The sequence below is a fragment of the Pristiophorus japonicus genome, chromosome 2 (genome assembly GCF_044704955.1).
Source record: "Pristiophorus japonicus isolate sPriJap1 chromosome 2, sPriJap1.hap1, whole genome shotgun sequence".
NCBI classification, from domain to species: domain Eukaryota; kingdom Metazoa; phylum Chordata; class Chondrichthyes; family Pristiophoridae; genus Pristiophorus; species Pristiophorus japonicus.
Window position 1 is genome coordinate 335,453,125 of NC_091978.1, and position 25,625 is coordinate 335,478,749.

Below are 25,625 nucleotides of genomic sequence, written 5' to 3' on the forward strand. Positions count from 1 at the left end.
AAGGAGTCATCGGAGACAACACGATTTCGAGAAAAGGTTGTGTCTTATTGGTTTGCTGGAACTTTCAAGTTACGAGGTTAGATGATGAGGGTATTCCAGTAGACAGTCTACTTGGAGTTTCAGAAAGGCTTTGATAAGGTACCTCACAGTAGGTTACTCTGCAAGACAGAATAGTGTGGAATCTGTTTGGATGCCAGTTACCAGTAGTGTCAGACAGGGATCAATGTTAGGACCATTGCTTTTTACTATCCTCATGAATGACTTAGATATAGATGTTGGGGAAATGGTCCACAAGCTTGCAAATGATACAAAAATTTGTGCAAGCAATATGACTGTGGAGGGAAAAAAATTGCAAGCAAATTTAGATGTGCAGGAAGAATAGTATTTAACCTAGAGAAGTGCAGTGTTCTGCATTTGGGCAGGACCAACACCAAGTATAATTACACTTTACACAAAACAGAATTGAAATCTGTTGAGAAATGGATCTTTACAATTCATAATTCTCTAAAGGTTCATGACCAATGCCAAAGCAAATAGGGTATTAGGTGGCAATAACAGGATGATTCAATATAAAATAAATCACACCATTTTACTCTTGTACAAGACTTTGGTTAGACCACATTTAGAATACTGCATCCAGTTTTGGTCCCCTCATACGGTGGACGACATAGGGGCTTTGAAAAAGAATGATTCCCAACTTTAATAACCTTAGTGACTCTAAGATAGGCTTAAAAACCCAGATCTATTCACTTTAGAGATGCATAAACTTCAGAAGTTATATGATCACGGTATATAAAATAGTTGAAGGACGAGATTGTATTCCTATTGATTATTTCAATTTTAATCGATTGGGAAGAGCAAGGGCCATGCGTACAAGTTACACAAGGGTAGAGCTAGGCTAGATGTTATATGGCTCTCCTTTCTCAGAAGACAGTAGACCCATGGAACAAGTTGCTGGCTCGGGCAGTGAGTGCTGACTCTCTGTACACCTTCAAGAAAGCTGCAACAGTTCCTGGCTCGGGCAGAGATCATGTTTTATAAATGGTAGGTGAAATACCTTATATATGAGCATGGTCAACAAGGTCCCCTGGACTAGTTTTGACAGCCTAAAAGGAGTGTACAGGAATTTCTCCCCCTAATTGGCCATAGGGTTTTAGCTGTTTTTTTGTCTCTCCCAGGAAATATCATTGTTGCTAGTAGATAGGCGGTGTCTAATTACGATGCTTCAAGCATCATGATTGTGTGGGGCAGGCTTTATGGACCAGATTGTCTTTTCCTGCCCGTCATTTTTGTATGTTTGCAAATCCATTACAGGTATCTCACCCAATCCAATGCAGTAGGTCTTGGGTTTTGTGGCAATTCCATTGCACAAGTTGACACTATGGGCCCAAGTTTACACATGATTTGCGCCTGATTTTTAGGAGCAACTGGTGGAGAATGGACTATCTTAGAAATCGCAATTCTCCACATTTTTTTTTCTGCAGTTCTAGTCAGTTAGAACAGAATTTTTTCTTCAAAAGGGGGCGTGTCCAGCCACCGACGCCTGATTTCAAAGTTTCCACAGTGAAAACGTACTCCAAACTAACTTAGAATGGAGCAAGTGAAGATTTTTGTCGAACTGAAAAAACCTTGTCTACACATTAAAAAATCAGGCGCAGGTTACAAATTAGGCGTCCAGAACGAGGTGGGGGGGGGGGGGGGGGGGGGGGAGAAGGGAAGTCATTAAATTCTATAATAAATCCTTATACAAATAAATCCAACCTGAATAAAAATTTATAAGCAAAGAAAAGATTAAATAAACCATCTTCCTACCTGTGTGAAAGTGCTTCAGCCAAGGAGAATGCTGCAGGAAGCCTCACAAGTTGAGGCAGCCGTTCGTTCCCGCGGGGGGAAGGAAGAGGAGGAGGAAGCCGTTCGTCCCCAACAGCTGGGGAGGGGGGGGGGGGGGGCAGGCCGTCGGGAAACGACTGCCTCAACTTTGAGGCTTCCTGCAGCCTTCTCACTGCTGCAAGAAGCCTCAGTGCTGATGGCAATGAGCTTTTATTAAAAAATGTTCAAAAATTAAACAGCTACAAAGAACTACAAAAATGGCGAGTGCCAATGTTTCCTTCACACTGCGCGTGCGCGAACGCTCCAACGCGCACGGGTTGCCGGCAGGAAAAAAAATTTAAATGGTACCCGCCCCCTCCCACTTACAAAATCGGCGCGAGTGGTAGGTTCCGCCCCCCTGGGCGCCGCGCCAAGCAGACATGGAGCTGCAGGGCGCTCCAGAATCACGCGTTTTTTTTTCCCGGCGCCGTTTTCGGCGCGAAAAACGGGCGCCCAGCTCGGAGGGGTGCCCGTTTTTTATCGTGTGGAAACTTGGGGTCTTAATCCCTACATTACAACATTGGCTACACTTTAATAGTCTTTCATTGGCTAAAATACTTTGGGATGTCCGGAGATAATGAAAGGCACAATATAATAGCACTGGGGTATTACAGGGCTCGATATTTCTCTTACTTTCATCCCAATGTATAAGGACCAGGAACCAACCCCAAAGCATCTCCAAGCTTTTTCCTAATACAGGTTGAACCGCTTATCCGGCACCCTCAGGACCTGGCCCTGTGCTGGATAAGGGATTTTGCTTGACGAGGGGAGGTCACGTTAAATTGGATTGGACAGGTACGGAGCAAGGGGATATCGGGGCTGGCTTGGGGCTGAGAGTGTGGCAGAGAGATCGCGGGGTCAGGCCAGCAATTGTGGGAGACAGCAGCGAAGAAGGACTTCAATTTGTTCAAGTTGGAGCAGCCAGGAATAGAGCCGGATGAAGGGTGGTGCCGTCTAAGGGAGTCCCGGATAAGGGAGGTTCAACCTGTACAAATTCCGTGACTTCTTGTTCTGGTGCCAACCACAACTCAGAATCTTCACAGTTCTTGAAAAGACCATCACCACAGTACTGCTCATCTTTATTTCATCGATCTTTTAAGCTTATTATTGATTGATGTAATCTTGCCTTGGGAGTTCTAACATCTAAAGTTATCACTTTTGCATTCTGCTATATATAGCGGAATGTTTATCTTTTACCTCTTTAAAACTTGCATTTAATTTTTTTTCTTCCCTTGCATGTTCTAGCTATTTCTGTGCAGCTGAAAATTCCAAAGCTCAAGTTGAAAAAAATAATAATGCTGGAAATCAAATGAAAGAAAATGCAGTAATTACAACATAGGTCTGTCAAGCCTCTCAAAAGGGGAAAGACAGGTTAACATTTCAGCTTTAACATTAATCTGCTTGCTCTTTTTACAGATTGCAACAAAGTTGTTTATTCACAGTATTGTGTTTTTATTTAATACATCAGTTAGCGCTGGAAAATAAACTTGGATTTATATAGCGCCTTTCACGACCATCAGATGTCTCCAGGTTGCACAGCAAGCTCCCACAAACAGTAATGTGATAATGACCAAATAATCTGGGTTTTTTTTTTGTTATGTTGATTGTGAAATAAAAATTGGGCAGGACACCAGGGATAACTCCCCTGCTCTTCTTTGAAATAGTGCCATGGGATCTTTTACCAATAGAGAGCAGATGGGACCTCGGTTTAACGTCTCATCTGTCAGTGCAGCGCTCCCTCAGCACTGCACTGGAGTGTCAGCCTTGATTTTTTTTTGTGCTCAAGTCCCTAGAGTGGGACTCAAACCCACAACCTTCTGATTCAGAGGCAAGAGTGCTACCCACTGAGCCACAGCTGACACATCTGAGAGAAAATACCTAACTTATATATTCAGTTTCTAATAGCATTTCAACAATAGCATAAGCAATTTAATGTATCACAAAGGAAATGGGTTTTGTAGTCTTGACATTTTTCACTAAGAACAAAATATACCCACGAAGTAGACGATCGCATACCTGCTGTGTCTTCCTGAATTCTTCTAGAATTTTTGAAGCCATATCATAATCTTCCAGTAAGTGGTATGCAATAGCATAGCCAATCCAGGAGGCCCGCTGAGCAGGGCGAAGCTGAAGTAACTGGTACCTGGTTTCCTGAAATATACCAAAAACTATGAGGGCTTGTGGCAATTAGCCATGGTTAAAGCAAACTAAAATGAAATTGAGATCAGCACTTTAAATTTATAAAAATGCATTCAAAATTAAAAATTATATATCAGGATAGCCACATGGGTCAACTTTCCTGGTGCAATTTAGAGTTCGATTTCAGGCCAGTTGTGGATACAAGTGCAGCTGTCTTCAAAAAGTGATGCCAAAAGCAGCACTCATCCGGTTCCTAAATATCTTAAAACTAATGCATGGTCATCAACTTGAAACGTTAACTTTGTTTCTCTCATTAGATGCTGCCTAACCTTATTTCAGATTTACAGCATCCACAGTAGTTTGTATTTGTCTTAAAACTATACTTGGCCATGTTAAAATGGTGTTTTCCCTCAGCAGTTGTACTACAACCTGCTGTAGATAAATAATACTGTCAAGCAAGGAATATTACAATAAAAAGAACATTTGAACATGGCATAGTAGCAAGGGGCATTTTTCACCATACTTAAGATTTGGGTCAAGCAGTGGAGTCCATTTATCCAAATCTTGAGAATAAATCCTGATTAAATCACTTTGTGATGCACTGCTCCAATCCAATGCACCAGCAAGCAACTGGTTCACTCAGTTTCTCACATAGCAAGTTTATTTTATATCAGCAGAAAGAATCAAGAGGTTTACTCAAACGTATTGGCAGTGACCTGTGGTTGAAATACCAGATTGAATGTTTGATCAAAAAAAAGGCATGTATCCCAAAGGACCGAGACAGCAGATAGAAGAAAGCAGACAAAAGGTTTATTTGTTAAAAACTTTGAAAATTAAGAAGTGTTTCATCTGAATTCAAAAATTCCATGGCCATGATCAATGGAAACCCCCCCCCCTCTGAAGCCGCCACAAATACTTCGAAGATATCCCATTCCTACAACTAAGTGGTGCTGTAATGAACACAATTACCCTGTGGCATGCGATGAAATAAAACAAGATATAGAAGTAATTTATACGACAAAATATCAGTTCAAAGCCTATGATTTGGTATCAAACACAATGCCTATAATACCAACTTCATCTAAAAAAAAAAAGGTAGATAATAGAATAAAAAGTGTATAATAAAAATACTACACTTATCAATTCCGAACTGTCCAGCCTTAAAGCTCTCCATTCACCATGACATTTCTGCAGCCACCGATCTGCTCAACCACACACCTTTGATGCCCTAGTCCCTCTTAAAACCATTACTCTCGCTCACCCTGCCCGCTCCCCCAAGTACAGCCCTCATCTTCGCTCACTCAAGTCCAAGGGGCGCAGACTTGAACGGATGAGGCGGACAACTGGTTTAGTCATTCATCGCCAGACCTGTCTCGAACACAAAGCATTATCGGGTCCAACTCTTGTCTGCAAAAACTGCTCACTATGCAAAGATAACATCTGGCTACTGTTCTCTACTACTAACAGTCTTCTTAAACCCCTCTCCTTTGTCTCCACTGCACTCGCTTCCAACAACAAGTATGAGGAGCTCATGAACTTCTTTGTCTCAAAGACTGAGACCATCTGATCAGCTGCCTCTGCGAGTTCCCTTCCTTCCTCCCTAATCCACCAGGCCAAACTTCCTCTGTTCCCCCTCTCCTTCAAATCTGCTGCCATCACTCCACTCTTCAAAAAAAAAAAACAACCCTTGACCCCACTTCGCTTGCTAGCTATCGCCACATCTCCAGCCTCCCTTTCCTGTCCAAAGTACTTTAACGTGTTGTCGCCTCCCAAATCTGTGACCATCTTTCCATGAATTCAATGTTTGAATTCCTTCAATCTGGTTTTTGCCCCTGCCACAGTACCGAAACAGCTCTCAAAGTCACAAATGATATATTTTGTGACTGTGACAAAGGTAAACTATCACTTTTCGTCCTACTGGACCTGTCTGCAGCCTTTGACACAGTTGACCACTCCACCATCATCCAGCTGGGTGGGACTTCACTCGCCTGGTTCCATTCTTATCTATAATCGTAGCCAGAAAATCTCCTGCAATGGCTTCTCTTCCCACTCCCGCATCATTACCCCTGGTGTCCCCCAAGGATCTATACTTGGCCCTCTCTTATTTCTCATCAATATACTGCCCCTTGGCGATATCATCCGATAACATGGAGTCACTTTCCACATGTTCCCTGACAACACCCAGCTCTACCTCTCCACCACTTCTCTCGACCCCTCCATGGTTGTTTGTCCGACATCCAATACTGGATGAGCAGAAATCTTCTCCAATTAAATATTGGGCAGACCGAAGCCATTGTCTTTGGATCCCGCCACAAACTGTGTTCCCTAACCACGGACTCCATTCCTCTCCCTAGCATTTACTTATCTGAGGCCAAACCTAGGTTTGCAACCCTAGGTGTCATATTTGACCCTGAAATGAACTTCTGGCCACATATCCACGACATAACTAAAACCACCTATTTCCACCTCCGTAACATTGCCCGCTTCCGCCCCTGCCTCAAACTCTTCTGCTGCTGAAACCCTCATCCATGCCTGTTAATTCTAGACTTGACTATTCCAACGCACTTCTGCCTGGCCTCCCACATTCTACACTACGCAAATATGAGGTCATCCAAAACTCAGCAGCCCATGTACTAACTCCCACCAAGTCACAATCACCCATCACCCGCGCTCGCTCACTTACATTGGCTCCCGGTTAAACAACGCCTCGATTTCAAAATGTTCATCCTTGTTTACAAATCCCTCCATGGCCTTGCCCCTCCCTAGCTCTGATCTATTTCAGCCTCACAACCCCACGAGATGTCTGCGCTCCTCAAATTCTGCCCTCGTGAGCACCCCTGATTATAACTGCGCAATCATCGGTTGCCGTGCCTTCAGCTGCTTGGGCCCTAAGCTCTGGAACTCCTTCCCCACCCCACCAAACATCTCCATCTCTCTTTCCTCCTTTAAGACACTCCTTAAAACCTATCTCTTTAACCAAGCTTTTGGTCATCTGCCGTAATTTCTTCTTGTGTGGCTCGGTGTCAAATTTATCTGTTTTGTCTTTTAACACTGCTGTGAAGCAGTCTTGGGACCACAGCGGTGTTACAAGACAAATCAGATAAATTTGACACCGAGCCATATAAGAAGAAATTATGGCAGATGACCAAAAGCTTGATTAAAGAGGTAGATACGTTAAATGCGCTATATAAATAAAAGTTGTTGTTGTAGTTATCAACTACACCAATGCATTACAAATTACACAGGCTTGGGTGTGTGGTCAAGAATCTCATTTGTGCATTACCAGTTATATTATATGCCCTGTAACGCACTCAAGCCTATTTATTCCACTTTCTATTTGATACCTACTGTACACTGTATGGTTTTATCATTTTTGCCAGCAAACAGCGTATGCTGCAGCCATTTCCATCCAGTCATGTGACAGTATAATAAGCGGTTTACAGTGCCATCTTGTGACAGAACCAATACATTAACTGGAAGGGCTTTTTTTTTCCTTTTCCTTCTTCTTGAAGGCACTGACCCATTCTTAGGTACAGTTCCATGTATGCCTGCAGCCCTTCCAACATTCCCACGTGAGTTTAGACAGTGAGCAGCAGTACACTTGAGCATGACTCCTTTTTCATCTGTATATTTTCCAGTAGGGGTCAGCAGCATGAACTCAGACTTTCTCCTCTGTAGCCATGGGGAGGAGCAAATTTGCAGAGAAATTAGCAAGAGGTAGTAATAATGGGAGACTTCAACTATCCTAATATAGACTGGGATCGTAATAGTGTAAAGGGCAGAGAAGGGGAAGAATTTCTGAAGTATGTTCAGGAGAACTTTCTTGATCATATGTTTCTGGCCCGAGGAGACATTCCTGGATCTGGGTAATGAAGTAAATCAAGTGGAGCAAGTGTCAGTAGATGAACATTTAGGAAACAGTGATCATAGCAGCATAAAGTTTAGATTAGTTATGGAAAAGGACAGGGAACAATCTAGAGTAGAAATGTCGTACTGGGGGAAGGCCAATTTCAGTGGGTAGGATGAGAACGGATCTGGCCTAGGTAAACTGTAATCAAAGATTGGCAGGCAAAATGATAATGGAATAATGGTCTGCTTTTAAAAAGGAAATAGTTCAGTCATGGTACATTCTCACGAGGGGAAAAGGTAAGGCAACTAAAGTCAGAGCTCCAAGGATGACGAAACAGCAGAGGAGGACAAAGGGTTTAATTAGGTGGGGGGGAAATAGAGTATGAGAGGAAGCTTGCGGGGAACATAAAAACTGACTGCAAAAGCTTCGACAGATATGTGAAGAGAAAAAGATTAGTGAAAACAAACGTAGGTCCCTTGCAGTCAGATTCAGGTGAATTTATAATGGACAACAAAGAAATGGCGGACCAGTTAAACAAATACTTTGGTTCTGTTTTCACGAAGGAAGACACAAATAACCTTCCGGAAATACTAGGAGACCGAGGGTCCAGTGAGAAGGCGGAACTGAAGGATATCCTTATAAAGCTGGAAATTGTGTAAGAGAAATTGATGAGATTGAAGGCCGATAAATCCCCAGGGGCCTGATAGTCTGTAACCTAGAGTATTTAAGGAAGTGGCCCTAGAAATAGTGGATGTATTGGTGATCATTTTCCAGCAGTCCATCGACTCTCGATCAGTTCCTATGGACTGGAGGGTAGCTAATGTACCACTTTTTAAGAAAGGAGCGAGAGAGAAAATGGGTAATTATAGACCTGTTAGCCTGACATCAGTAGTGGGGAAAATGTTGGAATCAATTATTAAAAGATGAAATAGCAGCACATTTGGAAAGCAGTGACAGGATCGGTCCAAGTCAGCATGGATTTATGAAAGGGAAATCATGCTTGACAAATCTTCTGGAATTTGAGGATGTAACTAACAGAATGGACAAGGGAGAACCAGTGGATTTGGTGTATTTGGACTTTCAAAAGGCTTTTGACAAGGTCCCACACAAGAGATTGGTGTGCAAAATCAAAGCACATGGTATTGGGGTAATGTACTGACATGGATAGAGAACTGGTTGGCAGACAGGAAGCAGATAGTCGGGATAAACGGGTCCTTTTCAGAATGGCAGGCAGTGATTAGTGGAGTGCCGCAGGGCTCAGTGCTGGGACCCCAGCTCTTTACAATATACATCAATGATTTAGACGAAGGAATTGAATGTAAAATCTCCAGGTTTGCAGATGACACTAAACTGGGTGGCGGTGTGAGCTGTGAGGAAGACGCTAAAAGGCTGCAGGATGACTTGGACAGGTTAGGTGAGTGGGCAAATGCATGGCAGATGCAGTATAATGTGGATAAATGTGAGGTTATCCACTTTGGTGGCAAAAACACAAAGGCAGAATATTAACTGAATGGCGGCAGATTAGGAAAAGGGGAGGTGCAACGAGACCTGGGTGTCATAGGACATAGTGAAGGATAAGGTAGTAGGATAAAAATTGATAGGGATATTAGAAAGGCTGGCTATACTAAAAGTAGAAAAATCACCAGGAGCGGATGGAATTTTCTATGTTTCTATGAATACATCATGGGATGCTGAGGGAATTGAGGGCGTAAATCACGGAGGTACTGGCCATAATATTCAAATCCTCCACAGATACAGGGTGGTGCCAGAGGACTGGAGAACGGCAAATGTTATACCATTATTCAAAAAAGGATGTAAAGATAAACCCAGCAACTACAGGTCAGTCAGTTTAACCTTGGTAGTGGGGAAGCTTTTAGAAACAATAATCAAGGACAAAATTAACAGTCACTTAGCTAGGGGTACATTAATTAAGGAAAGCCAGCATGGATTTGTTAAAAGCAAATCATATTTAGCTAACTTAAGAGTTTTTTGATGAGGTAACAAAGGGTTGATGAAGGTCAACGTAGTGTACATGGATTTCCAAAAGGTGTTCAATAAAGTGCCACATAATGGGCTTGCCAGCAAACTTGAAGCCCTTGGAATAAAAGGGACAGAGGCAACCTGGATACAAAACTGGCTAAGGAAACTGTAGTGCTGAAAGGTTGTTTTTTGGACTGGAGGAAGGTATACAGTGGGGTTCCACAGGAGTCGGTTCTAGGACCACTGCTTTTCTTGATATATATTAATGACTTGGACGTGGGTGTACAGGGCACAATTTCAAAATTTGCAGATGACAAAACTTGGAAGTATAGGGATCAGTGAGGAGGAGAGTGAAGGATTTGAGGAAGACAGACAGGCTGGTGAAATGGACAGACACATGGCAGATGAAATTGAACACAGAAAAGCATGAAGTGATGCATTGTGGTAGAAAAACTAAGGAGTGGACGTATAAACTAAATGGTACAATCCTAAAGGGGCGCATGTGTGCATAAATCGTTGACGGTAGCAGGGCAGGTTGAGAAAGCAGTTAAAAAGGCTTACGGGATCGTGGGCTTCATAGATAGAGGTATAGACAACAAAAGTGTGAAAATTATGAACCACCTGCATAAAACACTGGTTCAGCTGCATCCAATTCTGGGCACCACACCTTAGGAAGGATGTGAAGGCCTTAGAGAAGGTGCAGAAAAGATTTATGACAATTAATCCAGGAATGAGGGACTTCAATTACATCGATGGACTGGAGAAGCTGGGATTGTTCTCCTTGGATGGAGCGGAGATTTGATAAGTGGTGTTCTGGACAGGGTAGAGAGAAACTGTTCCCATTGGCAGAAGGGTCGAGAACTAGAGGGCACAGATTTAAGGTGATTGGCAAAAGAACCAAAGACAATGCAAGAAAAAACTTTTTTTTTAAAAACACAGCGAGTGGTTAAGATCTGAAGGGGTGGTGGAGGCAGATTAAATTTTATCTTTCAAAAGGGAGTTAGATAAGTATCTGAAGGAAAAAAAAATGCAGGGCTACGGGGAAAGGGCAGGGGAGTGGGACTAGCTGAGAGCCGGCACGGTCTAAACAGGCCAAATGGCCTTCTTCTGTGCTGTAACCATCCTATGATTCACTTATTCTTTGCCCTTTGGCTACCTGGACAGGAATTTACCAGCCAGAATACTTCATGCAAATTCAGTTCAAGAAAAAGCATTCACAGTATGTCTCTCACGAGAACAATCTTACCACCTGGTTGTACTAAATAGGCATTAAGAAGCACTCACCCTGTAGCCCTCAAGGTCACGCATTTGAATCTGTAGAAGGGAAAGATCTCTCAAAATCTGAAGATTGTCTTTATCCCATTTTAGAGCATTTCGGTAGCATTTGATGGCTTCATCATATTTCTTGTCTGATCTCTGAAGGAGACCATACACATGCCAACCTAGGTCACAGTCAAGAAAAACAGCGCCTGCAATTTTCACACTTTTCTATTTGCAAAGACTCTATTGCAGTGGTTCAATATAAAATTCATGTGGTTGTAACTTTCCTTTGGCACGGAACCCATTTCAAAATTTTAAAACTTAACTATTTTAAGACAGCCAGTATCAAAAACACAGATGGTCTCAAATTACAAAAAAAACCTGCACTGTGAGAAGTCAATCTGGAAAAAAATGAAATGGCATCCTATTATTGAACCAGAACACTGAACATGACTAATGCATTGTTATCAGGCTAGTGACTGGTTTGGTAATCTAGAATGAATTCAACAAATTGTATTATCAAAAAGCAATCAGGTTACAATGATCTGCATCCGTCAGCAGTTATTACAACTGTATCAGCATGCTGCAAGCAACGGCTGCCAATTTAGAGACAACCATCAGCTCATCCTCTGTGCCACTTGCCCTTGGTGTAACTGAACCAGGGCTTTCTGGGTTTAAGATTTAAGTAGTAGCTCAATATACATGGAAAATTAAAAGCAAATTTTACAGCATGTAGAATATGCAAAAAACAAAGCACAACTTCAAGTTTTAATATTTAGTATCACATGGATTGGTTGCACAGTGCAACAATTTGTTTTTCAATTCCATTACTGGTAAACAATCAATCTAGACGAGAACTGCTCCTCTACAAAATAGCAGATCTTCTCACTGAGGCATTGCAGCAGCATCTGAGACAATTAGGTCCTGTGAATTCAAAACAGTAGAAATAAAGCTAGAAATGTGAGCAACGTATTAAAAAATTGGAAATAGTTTGAAGTCACTCAGGATGTCGGGAATTGATATGAATAAGTGCCAGTACAAAAAAGGATTTTTGCTGTGCATTGATGTTATTTGGGTATTTTAAATATTGTGCAAATTTAAAACAGATTTAGTTACTCATCAGAATTAAACATCATGATGACTTCTGAAAAATCTAATGTCTTGGAGGCGACTATTCAGTCTACATGAGCTTAGAAACATTGGAATAGGAGTAGACCATTCAGCTTCTCGAGCTTGTTCCGCCAACATAAGTGTCAGAAATATACAAAGACCCTTGTCTTAACTCAGAGCAGGTTTTGGGCAGGTGGGTGGTAAGATGAGTTAGAAACTAACCCGAGGCCACAGAAAGGAGGTGTAGGCTATTTTAACTCCTGTAACTCATGAACATGATGCCACCCCCTGTAACAAGGTAGGAGTCGGGACTGGGTTCTTAGGATCTCACTCTTTCGGGAAGAGGATGCGGCGGGAGGGGAAGAGTCCAACACAGGGGAGGAGTACATTTTTCTTGTGGGGCCCAGAGGAGCACTCCTGCTCCACCACATCTTTTTCAGCCTCTTCTCAGGCTGATTCTCATCTCAATCTACTAAACTACCCCTAAAAGCATTTAAATCTGTGTCTAGTGAATAGCTTAATTATGTAACCACATACAGATCATTATTTGATCTACTAGTTGCAGCATTTCATGCGAGGGGAAATCTATTTCAAAAGGATACAGACATGACTCTTCAGATCATTTCGGAGACCTCGCCGCACATACTCATATGCTTCTTCCTTCTTTCCCAAGCAGTTTAGAGTCAAACCTTTCATTGCCAGGGTCTCTGCAAAATTAGAAATAAAGCATACTGTATACAGAGTTGAGTTTTTTGATAATTTTAATACAAAAACACAGCAGTGCTATGGTTCAAAGTATACACTATCATTTGGATTGGAAAAACTGACTAGAATTCAATTTTTCTAATGATTTATTTCTTACAATTTTCCCAGACCCAGTAAGTTATTTTTCCCACAACTTAAGATTTCTCAAATGTCCACACTTTTCCCAGAGAGTCAGCCATCCAGCAACCTTCTCTCGGGTTTCTGTCGCTCATAAATCCACTAGATGAGAAAAATTGATCTTCAATTCCTTCCTTTGGAGAATTATATTGTCTCCACCTCCTCTGGATGGGCACCACTAAGCGAGGAATGATGAGGGAAAAGAATTAATTATATCACCTGCAAAGTATCTGATCAAGTCTGATCCAAATTTATGTTTTTAACAAGACTATAGTTTGTATTAAAGTAGCTTCCTTCAAACCGTAACATTCAAACTGCTCACTGCAAACAGTAACAATCTCATGAGAATCTGACAAATCACAACAGCCTTTATCAGCAGGTGGTGAAAATCACAAACACTTTGTAATAAATTTTTAAAAATCTTTCAAATTAGTGTTTCTTCCAGTGAAACCATCCTGATTTCTCCCATTGGGTTAATTCTCCAAAATCTTAAAATGTGCAGACAACTCAAGAGGCAGGAAAACAAGTGACCCGTGAACTACTAGACAATTAGCTATTATTCAGTGATTCTGGGTAACTCCTTGTCAGAGGTATTTTATAACCCCCGAAATAAACAGAAAAATGTGTGTGAAAAGCACTTTTAAGATTCCTGACTGGCATTATTTTTTATCTTCTTTTTCCCTCAATCAGAAAGCTTCTAGTCCATTTGGCTTAGTGCTACAGCAAGTGGTACTTTCATCCATTAGGTCATCAGGAGAGCGGAAACTGCATGTTTCAACAATACAGTACACTCACTATCTGCCTCGTTACTGCTACTCATTAATAGTTCCATAATAGGAGAGCTTTGCCATACCGTTTAGTAATAGTGAAATCCTAACAACATTGAGGGATTTCACTCTGAGTACTGCTAAACCAGGTTCCAAAAGTAACTGTCAAGCTACATGGATACATAATAGACGGGGTTTTTTTTTTAAAGCCAGCAGTAAGCCATCAGACCCAACAGTTCCCAGTCAGTTCTCGGTTGAAACAGTGCAATATGCTTCCATGCTGATGTAACACTTCTGGTGCAGCTACAAGTTAATATACACAGAATATGAAACCACTCCCTAACTTGATTAAAGAGTAGTTTCCATCTTACCAAGGACTGTGAGAAAGCTCTGCCTGAAACAGAGACCACACACAAAAGGTTTTCACAGTCCCTTCTGCCATATAATGGCTCTCCGATCATAATTTCCATGTGCACACTCCCTTCCACATCAACCTCGCTACATTCTCCATTCCTCATGTGGCATGAACACAAATATTAAAATTTAAGCAAACTAAAACAAAGGTTAAATATGAAAGATTTTTATATAACAACTCCTCGCAGAATATTCTTGACCAGCTTGGGGGGGGGGGGGGGGGGGGAGTAAGAGTACTTTCTATTAACTGTATTTTTCAGATTAAGGCTTTTAAATTTTTTTTAGAAATATCTAGCTGCTGGGGAAACCTCTTGCTTTTGTGGGGAACCAAAGATTGCGCAGTGGTGCAAAGCTAAATTCAACCTGACAGTTACTTACTTATTGACCAATAAGAGGAAAGCAGTATCCAAGAACAAAATTAAATAGGCTCATCACCAATGTGATTTACCTGCTCACTCTTCCGGGGGGGGGGGGGGGGGGGGGGCGGGGTGCAGGGGACGGCTTTGTACCCTCCACTCCCAGCCCAAGGTGCTGAAGCCACTTATAGCACCTCTACTGCTGTTCTGTAAATTTAGCACAGATCAGGAATTAAGCCTACCAAAAGTTTTTTTTTTAAAAACTGTAAATTTGAAATTAAAATAGAAAACGCTGGAAATGCCGCCCCACCGCCGACGCCCCCCGCCCCCCTCCCCAACTCCAAGATTGCTGCGCACCTAATTCTGCCCTCTTGAGCATCCGAGATTTTAATCACTCAACCATTGCTGGCTGTGCTTTCAGCTGCCTAGGCCCTAAGCTCAGGAGTTCCCTCCCTGAACCTCCCTACCCTCCTTTAAGATGCTCCTTAAAACCTACCTCTTTTACCGAGCTTTTGGTCATCTGCCCTAATCTCTCATGTGGCTCAGTGTCAAATATTTTGTCATAACACTCCTGTGAAGCGCGTGGGGATGTTTTATTACATTAAAGGCGCTATATAAATACTTGTTATTGCAGAGCTGCCAACCTTAAAATCAAAACAAAGCCCGTCTGTTTCAATACAAAAGTGGAACAAGCAGTTCTAAAATCATCCAGGACAGGGCAACAGCAAAAACCCACATATATTACTTTGTAGAGACATACTGAACTGCAGCTAATTTCAGATAAATGAGCTACATATAAACAGGCCATCTATAATTAGCTTGCATTGCACTATATATGAAATTAATGTAATATTAGCAAATACCAGTAACTTAGTTCCTCAACTAGCGCATCTATTGCGCAGCTGGGCCACAAAGACGAGGAAAGGCCCAAGTTCAGTCATTGATCTGTGCAGTTATCTTATAACAGTGAGAGCAGTGCTAGCGAGCTACAATTGGAGTCAACATCTCTGGGTTAGAAAGGTGTGGGCGGGGGGGATTGACACTAGGTTTGTTGCTCATGCTGGAGATGCAGCAACCCCCATTGCAAATGCATACTTATGGACATTTGGTGAGAACAGGATCAGCCTGCTTATACCCATGTCTAAGGATCACACATGACTAATGTCCACTTGAGCAAAGTGTCCCAAGAAGTGCCTTCAGGAAAGATAGGGAGAACAAATGAGTAATACACAAAATTAATTTTGCTCGTTCAGTTTTATTCATCAAGCCAGGTGAATGGCTGGACATATGTTCAGTTACTGGATAGTAATATGGTTCTGCTTGAACAACTGATGTGGGAACTTGTGGAATATTGAGTTTTATGGCAAGCATTGTAGAATAAAAAAGTAAAGAGGCAACAGTAAATCTATTAAAAACCTTACTAAGACCACTTTTGGGCTCCAAGCTATAGGAAGGTTGTTGAGGCAATAGTGTGTACAGGGCAGATACACTGGATTGCTGCTTGGTGTGAAGGAATTAAAAATACAACAGATGACTTGAAAAAGGCTCTAGAACAAGAGGACATAGTAAAAAAATCAAGTGCAAGAGATTTATGACTGAAAACAGGAGAATTTATTTTTAAAGAAGGTTGTGTGGCTGTGAAATTCACTACCACAGTTCAGCAATTAAATGTTGACATGGTCTCTGCTTCAAAGAATAGGTTGGGTAGAAGGAAAGGTGATAAAGGGATATGGGGAAACAGACAGAATATGAGATTAAAATTATTGCTTATGTGAAGGATAAGCACCAACATGGACTTGTTGGGCTGAATGGCCTTGTTCTATTTGGTCATTTCTATGTAATTCTATGTTGTAGGAACATATTTGCAACAGGAAAAGACCTTCAGGCTCAGCCAGCCACCCTTTGTTGTATTTTCAGTTTTAACCTATAAAAATAGATCCAAGAAATAATTAGGTACTTTTCTGGAAAGAGAACAGGTGAAGGCACGGAGTTAGTTGATCTACGAAAAAGGGATGGCTGGCTGAGCATAAAGTCTGTCGCCAACATGTTCTTAAGAGATTTTACCACTCCCATTCTCGGTATGGTAACCTCTCCCACATTTTAACACCGTAATCTAATAAGACAGAATTAAAACAGATACCCCATGAACAATTATCAAGATAAAAATTGACGTGGGTTGGGGTCAGAAAAATTCAACATCCTGCAGTAAACACCAACACCGCACAAGGTAACAAGAAAATCAAGCCCATTAAATACTAAGACAATGCAGTGTGAACCAATGGTCTTAAATTTCAGAATATCCAGATTTACTTTTTAAAAAAAAAGATGAATAGAATAAAGTTAGGGCATTGTGCCATTTCTGAACAAGACTAAGTGGATTAGGATAGAAAAAGCAAGTCATGCTAAAAATGCAGCAACATGTAATATATCAATACTGCAAAAGCTAATGTCAGTAGATCAACTACAGTAGTCCAAAAAAAGTCAATGTTGCCTTATCTGGAGTTGGCTTTCAGGGCAAAGAATTACCATGGGGAAAATGAAGGATGAGACACATTTAAAATGGAAATTTCATCATTTAATAAAGCCTGTAACTCAAAACCAATTTTCAAAAATTAAGGCTCCTCCAATGGCTCTGCGAATTAACCCACTGTATACAAAAACACAAGAACATAAGAAATAGGCGTTGGAGTAGGCCCATTTGGTCCTTTGAGCCTGCTCCATCCGCCGTTCAAGATCATAGCTGATCTTCTACCTCAACTCCACCGTCCCACATCATCCCTGTAACCCTCAATTCCCTTTGTTCCCAAACATTTATCGACCTCTGTCTTGAATATTTTCAACAACTGAGCATCCGCAGCTCTCTGGGGTAGAGAATTCCAAAGATTCACAACTCTTTGAGTGAAGACATTTAGAAACATAGAAATTTACAGGACAGAAGGTGGCCATTTTGGCCCATCGTGTCCAAGCCAGCCGACAAAGAGCCGCACAGCCCTTGGTCAGCAGCTCTAAAGGTTACATATAAACCTATGAACAATGGCGGAAAGACAAAGAGCACCCAGCCCAACCAGTTCACCTCACACAACTGCGACACCCCTTATACTGAAACATTCTACACTCCACCCCAACCGGAGCCATGTGATCTCCTGGGAGAGGCAAAAACCAGATAAAAACCCAGGCCAATTGAGGGAGAAAAAAATCTGGGAAAATTCCTCTCCGACCCATCTAGGTGATCGAAACCAGTCCAGATCACCCTGGCCGTATTCGATTCCCTGCATTACTTGCCATTATATCTGCGCCGTCCAACAAAAGGTCATCCAGTCTAATCTTAATTGCCAGCTCTAGGTCCGTAACCCTGCAGGTTACGGCACGTCAAGTGCCCATTCAACCATCTTTTAAATGTGGTGAGGGTTTCTGCATCCACCACTCTTCCAGGCAGCGAGTTCCCCACAACTCTCTGCGCAAAGAAGCCCCCCCTCAAATCCCCTCTAAACTTTCTACCAACCATCTTAAAACTATGCCCCCTCGTAATAGACCCCTCCACCAGTGGAAATAGACCCTTACTATCCACTATGTCCAGGTCCCTCAATATTTTGTACACCTCAATGAGATCTCTTCTCAACCTCCTCTGTTCCAATGGGAACAAACCCAGCCTATCCAATCTGTCCTCATAACTAAGATTCTCCATTCTAGGCAGCATCCTAGTAAATCTCCTCTGCAACCTCTCTAGTGCAATCACCTCCTTCCTATAATACGGCGACTAGAACTGCACGCAGTACTCCAGCTGTGGCCTAACCAAAGTATTATACAATTTAAGCATAACCTCACTGCGCTTATATTCTATGCGTCGGCCAATAAAGGCAAGCATTCCGTATGTCTTCTTAACCACCTTATCGACCTGGCTTGCTACTTTCAGGAATCTGTGGACAAGCACTCCAAGGTCCCTTTAATCATCTACACTATTAAGCGGCCTACAACTTAATGTGTATATCCTTTCCTTATTAGCCCTCCTAAAGTGCATCACCTCACACCTCAATTAAATTCCATTTGCCACGGCTCTGCCCACCTGACCAGTAGATTGATATCCTCCTGCAGCCCATGACTTTCCTCTTCATTAGCAACCACACAGCCAATTTTAGTGTTGTCTGCAAACTTCTCAATCATACTTCCTATATTCAAATTTAAATCATTGATATATACCACAAAAAGGGAGGGACCCAGTACTGAGTCCTGCAGAACCCCATTGGAAACATCCTTCCAGTCACAAAAACATCCATCAATCATTACCCTTTGCTTCCTATCTCCAAGCCAATTTTGGATCCAACTTGCCACTTTGCCCTGTATCCCATGAGCTTTAACCTTCATGACTAGTCTACTATGTGGGACCTGATCAAAAGCCTTGCTAAAGTCCATATATACTACATCGTACCCTCATCGACCCTCTTGGTTCCCTCCTCAAAAAATTCAATCAGATTACTCAAACACAATCTTCCCTTAACAAATCCATGCTGACTGTCCCTAATTAATCCGTGCCTTTCCAAATGCAGATTTATCCTGTCTTTCAGGATTTTTTCCAATAATTTTCCCACCACTGAGGTTAGGCTGACAGGCCTGTAATTACTCGGCCTATTTCTCCTCATCTCAGTCCTAAATGGACAACCCCTTATTCCGAGACTGCGACCCCGAGTTCTAGATTCCCCAGCCAGGGAAAACCATTTTCCTCAGCATTAACCCTGTCAAACCCCTTAAGAATTTTATACGTTTCAATTAGATCATTTCTCATTCTTCTAAACTCTAGCGAATAGTGGCCGAGTCTACTCAATCCAAGCTGAACCAGACAGATCAAGCTGGTCTGAAATTTGATTGCTTGGTCTGTATTGAATCAACTGAATTCAGTCATGCAGTAAATGAAATCCCCAACAGATAACTATCCAGTCACCCTAGCTAGCAATGAGAACTTGTTTTGCATCAAAGTTCTCTTATTTCTGTCTCTTCCCATCCTCCTCCTCCCCTCCCCACCCACCCCCTAATACAATAGGTTAATTATTAGAGTGATTTGCACCTGCAGAACTGTAACTCAGCAGTCAACACTCTAAAGATGAAAGAAAATCTGAGAAAAGAGACTTGCATTTATATAGCACCTTTCACGACCACCAGATGTCCCAAAGCAATTTACAGCCAATTAAGTATTTTTTGAAGTGTCGTCAATGTTGTAATGTAGGAAATGAGACCCCAATTTGCATTCAGCAAACTCACAAACAGCAATGTAATAATGATCAGATAAAGAAATACATTATTCAAACTGCAGACTCAAAACAAAAGCACTTTCATGCTCTGCAAACTCATCATCATAGGCAGTCCCTCGAATCGAGGATGACTTGCTTCCACGGCAAAAAGTTCACAGAAGGACCTAAAATTCCAGGTCCCAAACTAAATCTTGATGGGTGGAAGATGCCGGTGTGTGGATTTTTTTTTAATGTGTGGTGGTCGTTGCACACCAGCCACCACACGGACTTGAGAGCTAGGTCTTGGTCCAGTGGCAAGGCTCTGCAAACAGGTCTGTGAATCTCATTCCCCACCTCAATCACCCGCCCATTGTTGACCATAACCACGGTAGCAATTCTGCCAGAGTGATTATTTGCATCAACTTTGGATCCTTCTGCACATCCGTGACTTGGACTTCGCCTCCATTTTGTGCATGCACAGTGCAACATACGAGGAAGCCACGAGTGGGGCGAACAAAGAACCTCATGGAGCACATCATGGATTATCTTCAGGACTTTTGCCAAAAATTTCGCTGTGATTATCTACACAAACATTTTTGTGGTCTTCTGTGCAAGAGAAGAAAAAGCAAATCGGATGCAGAGACACACTGGCTGGGGGGGGGGGGGGGGGGGGGCGGTTGGAGGAGGAGGGAGAGAAAGAGAGAGGGGGGGGGGGGGCAGGTGGCCGGCAAAAAAATAAGAGACACAGAGACGGGGGGGGGGGGGGGGGGGGGAAGGAGAGAGAGAGAGAGAGAGAGGGAGAGAGAGAGAGAGAGAGAGAGAGAGAGAGTGTGTGCGTGTGGGTGGCGCCGCGAGAGGGGGGGGGGGTGGCGCGCGAGGGGGGGCCGCGGAGAGAAGAGATGGAACTCAGGAAAGACAGATCACGTTCCTCCAACTCCACCCCTTTACACCTGCATCACGTCCCCCCCACCCCCCCCCACACTCTCCTCCTCCTATACCTGATCGAGCTGTCCGAGAAATCAGTGTATGTGTGACAAGCGACACTGAAGTGGATGAAATCTGCAAGTCACGACACTGTCACTTCATAACCAATAAACTTGTTAACAAACCATGATCCACAAACAATGCCCTATCTGTGGTGTTGTGTGGGGAGGGAAGGGGTTACAAAGGTAGGAACTTGGGCCAGGGAATGGGACAGGAAGTTGAGCAAGGTGGGGAATCTTCACCTGTGAGAGTGAGCCTTCTCTTGTCTGGAATCGGCAGTCAGAATGGCTCGAATTTCACTTTGAAAGTCACTGATTAGAGAGTCAGGGCAGTTCTAACTACACATCCCAGAGAAACTGCTGGGTGTATCTTATCCTCCAAAGGAACCAATCCAGTAATGTGATCAAGGGGATCCAATCAGAGTATTTTAACTGTTGCAAATAAACACGTCCTAATTCTGCACCACAAACCAATGACCCAACAGTATGTGCAACATTATAAAAAAACCTACGGTTGAAGCAAAGAAATGCACACAACATTTAGGCCTGTTGACTGGTAACATAAGACAAATCAACTATCAAAACCATCCATGGCGAAGCTAACTTACCTCCATGTTCTGCATATTTAGGATTGCTAAGAATTTGTTTGCAGAACTTCAACCCATGTCTGTACTGCTTGTGTTCATAGCATTTCTGTGAAGAGAAGAGAAAAAGAAAGGATGCTGGTCAGAATAAATGAAAGCCACACAAGGTCACATTTCTGAAGTGAAATGTGGAAAATTCTGGGCCTTTTTGTATTCCAGTATATCATTTAAGTACACGTTAACACTCATTCAACCCAAAATTCCAATCAATCAGATCAGACAAATGTCTGGCTTTTTTGCTACTTCTTTAGATTAGATGCTTTGAGTACATTTTTACCCACCTTAAATTGTGTAGAATATTCTGAAACTGATATTGCACCTAGCTTGCAGAGTAGCTGTACTCTCGAACGTAGCACAATATTTTACTGGGGACCACAAGTACAAACTGAAATACCACTCCAACTGTAAATCACTAATGTCCATCTACACGTCACAAAACATCTGAAAAATGTTTTGTCAAACACTTTGAAAATAGGAAACAGCAATGATGTTAAATGCAAACAAAACCTTGCTGCTCAATCTGCCATACTATTTCAAAGAAATTTCAACTACGGCTAACATATTAGTATAAATCTATGACACAATCTAGTCACAAAAGTCATCCTGCCCAAAATACACTGAACAAACTAAAGCACATGGTTCAGAAAAGAGAATTGAGGAAATCAGTTGAACTTTTATCTTAAGGTCGTGCATGCATTGCTATCATCATCATAGGCAGTCCCTCGAAATCGAGGAAGACTTGCTTCCACTCTTGAGTTCTCAGGTGATTGAACAGTCCAATACAGGAATGACAGTCTCGGTCACAGGTGGGAGACAGTCGTTGAAGGAAAGGGTGGGTGGGACTGGTTTTCCGCACGCTCTCGGTGAGTCTCAAGGTGCTCAGCGCCTTTCCGGATGCACTTCCTCCACTTAGGGCAGTCTTTGGCAGTCCAGGGACTCCCAGGTGTTGGTGGGGATGTTGCATCAAGGAGGCTTTGAGGGTGTCCTTGAAATGTTTCCTCTGCCCACCTTGGACTCACTTGTCATGTAGGAGTTCAGAGTAAAGCGCTTGCTTTGGGAGTCTTGTGTCAGGTATGCGGACAATATGGCCCATCCAACGGGGCTGGTCGAGTGTGGTCAGTGCTTCGATGCTGGGGATGTTAGCCTGATCGAGAACTCCAACATTGGTACGTCTGTCCTCCCAGGGGATTTGCAGAATCTTGCAGAGACATCGTTGGTGGTATTTCTGCAGCTATTTGAGGTGTCTACTGTATATGGTCCACGTCTCTGAGCCATACACGAATGCTGTTATCACTACAGCCCTGTAGACCAGGAGCTTGGTGGCAGATTTGAGAGCCTGATCTTCCAAAACTCTTTTCCAGCATTGCTATGTGCTTCTGTTCACTCATGCTTAACCTGCAGTATCCCTTTTTGAATTTTATTTAGTCGGAAAATATCAAGCACATCAAATTGAGTATTATAAATGTTAAGGAATGGAACATTTTGAATTTTGGCACTCACGATCATGAGAATGCCATTTCAGATATAAGCATCGCTTCCCCTACTTTGCTAACAATGTAGAGGTGCAGTGTCCAAAATCTGGAGTTCCGGACTCCGGAATCTGGACTGATCAGTGGCAGGGCCATCCGGAATCATTAAAATGTTCCGGAATCCGGACCCGCTGACCTTGGGATCCCGCTGCAGCCTGTCCTCGGGCCTCGCCTCACCGCCGCCGCTGTTACCTCGGTGCCTCCTCGGCAGGGCCCCACCAGAACAGTTCCTCCTTGGCAAGGACCCGCCCGACGATCTCAACGACGGGGCCGGCAGCCCAGACAGCTCCTCGGTGACCACCCCCCCTCCCCCTTTTCTGTCGTTTCGAAATTCGGAAATACCCGAACCTGTGCTTGGTTGTTTCCGGATTCGTGACATCAGAAAGACGATCCAAAGTCCAGAAAAACACGGAATCTGGAACAGTCTCGGTCCGGGATTCTGGACGCTGCACCTATACCTTAAATCCCGTCAGAAAAGCACCTCCTACTCTAATGTGAAATTTGTTAATTTAGAACATTAACCTCTGAAGCCACCTGAGCAGTCATGTCCACACCCTCCCATCTCCTGTCCACCTTTAAAAGCCCTTTTCAATCTAACCCTGACCATAACACATGCTGCAGTTTCTGCCATAATCCCATCACCTGTTCTTTAAGCTCATTCTCAAATTTATTCCAGACTACCCAACTTCTCTTTCTTGGCTCACCCTATTCTCAGGCATGGTTCCCACCCCTTTGCAAACCATCAGACTCTACCACCCCCACCTTTAAAAGTCCACCCTCAATCTTTCTATTTTCAAACTATTACCATCTCTAATCTACGCTTGCTTTACAAGAATCCACAACACATCACTGCCATCTAGTTGCATGTTCATATCTTAGCACTTTCTCCAATTCAGTTCTGACTCAGCCATATCACCAAGGTCACTTTGGACTAAGTCACCAATGGTAGGCAACCACAACTCACTGTCTCTCCTTGTCCTTTCTGCAATCTTTAACACTGTTGCCACTACATTATCCTCCACCAATTGTTCACCTCTGCAGCACCCCCCTTCCCCTTTTCCCAACATCAATTACATTTACTCAAATGGTTTTGCCTCCTACATCTGCAGTTTCCTCTGGTATGTCTACAGCTCTATTTTCAATTTTCCTTTATGCATCACTGCATGCTATCCCTCAGAGACATTACCTACAACTGCAGGACAGGATCAGCTTCCACATGTACACTAAAGACACCAAACTCTACGTCTGTTGCTGCAACCATTGACGGCACAGCTGTTTGTGTTATCAGATTCACTGTCTGATATCAAAGCTGCAGAAATTGCAACTTACAGCCAAGTCTACACAGCAGGAGGCATGCAGTTCAGCCCTTTTAAGCATCTGTGTGCCTCTGGCTCCAATTAGAATCATAGAATGATACTTATGTGCCTCAGTGTCAAATTTTTGTCTTATAATACTCCTGTGAAGCAATTTGTGATGTTTTACTACGTTAAAGGCGCTATATAAATACAAGTTGTTGGTGTTGCAAAGGAGGCTGCCATTCGGCCCATGCTGGGATTCTATCAATTTCCCTGGCTGTCCACTCAGGTTGAACCTGGTCGTGTACAAATGCTGCCTTCTGGTTCAACCCCAATATTTTAATCCCATACCCAGTCCATCAGTTCTAACTGTGTGTCTTAACTCACCCTACTGCTACTAAAGGTTTATCTAAGCTGACCCGAAGAATGTTCAATACAGACAACCCTCATCCTGCTAAAGACAAATGTATTTTCCAAAACATAAGATATGAAAAGGTTTAGGCAAAGACTAGTTGATACATCGAGCCAACCCCATCCCAATATGCTGCAGCCTAAACACCAACAATTCCCTCCCTTAGTCATGTAATCTCATGGGAAAGGCAAAAGGAAAACTCTGGGAAATTCCTCTCCAAACGTTGAAGGTAATCAAGCAAGCTCCAGATCATCAGGGTGACTGTAAGCTGTAAAATCGCCCAAATGTATAATTTATATGTACCATTTAGTAATGTTCACCATTTAGGAAACTCTACAATGCTCACCTAATCTGGTAGAAACCACATCTTAAGTTACATACTGCACTCAGCAGTTTGCATTTATAAAAATCACTTTTGCGCTAACTGGACTTTCTGCATTAACTGCCAATCATGCTGACCAAATATATACAGATTGTTGAAATCCTTCCAAATTTCAGATGTACATTACATATTTAGGTTTCTCAATTTCAGAGAGATAATCCTGTTGAATCTACATAAATCAGCTCCTAATATTAAATGCCGTAACATGGCTAAATGCCATAATATGGAATTCAAATCGGAATCGGTTATTGAAAACTTATCTAAACAGAATTCAAAAGGCAGTCACTGGTCAGGTTTCCATACAACTAAACCTCACTACTAAATGTGAACCACTGGCCTATTTTCAAAGTAACTACACAAAGACAAAGCAAGTTTACAACTTGTTATTTGAAGCCAACTGACTGAAGTAAGAGTTTGCTCCACCTAACCAATCTAATCTTGAATGTTGACAGAGGTGCTGGCTCAGCCACCAAGCCTTGAAATGAATTCCAGAGCTGCACAACTCTATGCAAAGAAGTTTCTCATACGTTC

General features: G+C 42.5%; 1 protein-coding gene across 1 annotated transcript in view; it reads right to left on the reverse strand.

Moving 5' to 3' along the window:
- naa15a (N-alpha-acetyltransferase 15, NatA auxiliary subunit a) overlaps positions 1-25,625 on the reverse strand; it is a 78,556-nt gene that overhangs the window by 41,614 nt on the left and 11,317 nt on the right. Inside the window, exons 2-5 of the mRNA XM_070872146.1 lie at positions 21,441-21,525; positions 12,811-12,915; positions 11,123-11,280; positions 3,886-4,020 (exon numbers count right to left, since the gene is read on the reverse strand). Coding sequence (XP_070728247.1) covers positions 3,886-4,020; positions 11,123-11,280; positions 12,811-12,915; positions 21,441-21,525 — 483 coding nt within the window. The remainder of the gene's footprint in view (positions 1-3,885; positions 4,021-11,122; positions 11,281-12,810; positions 12,916-21,440; positions 21,526-25,625) is intronic.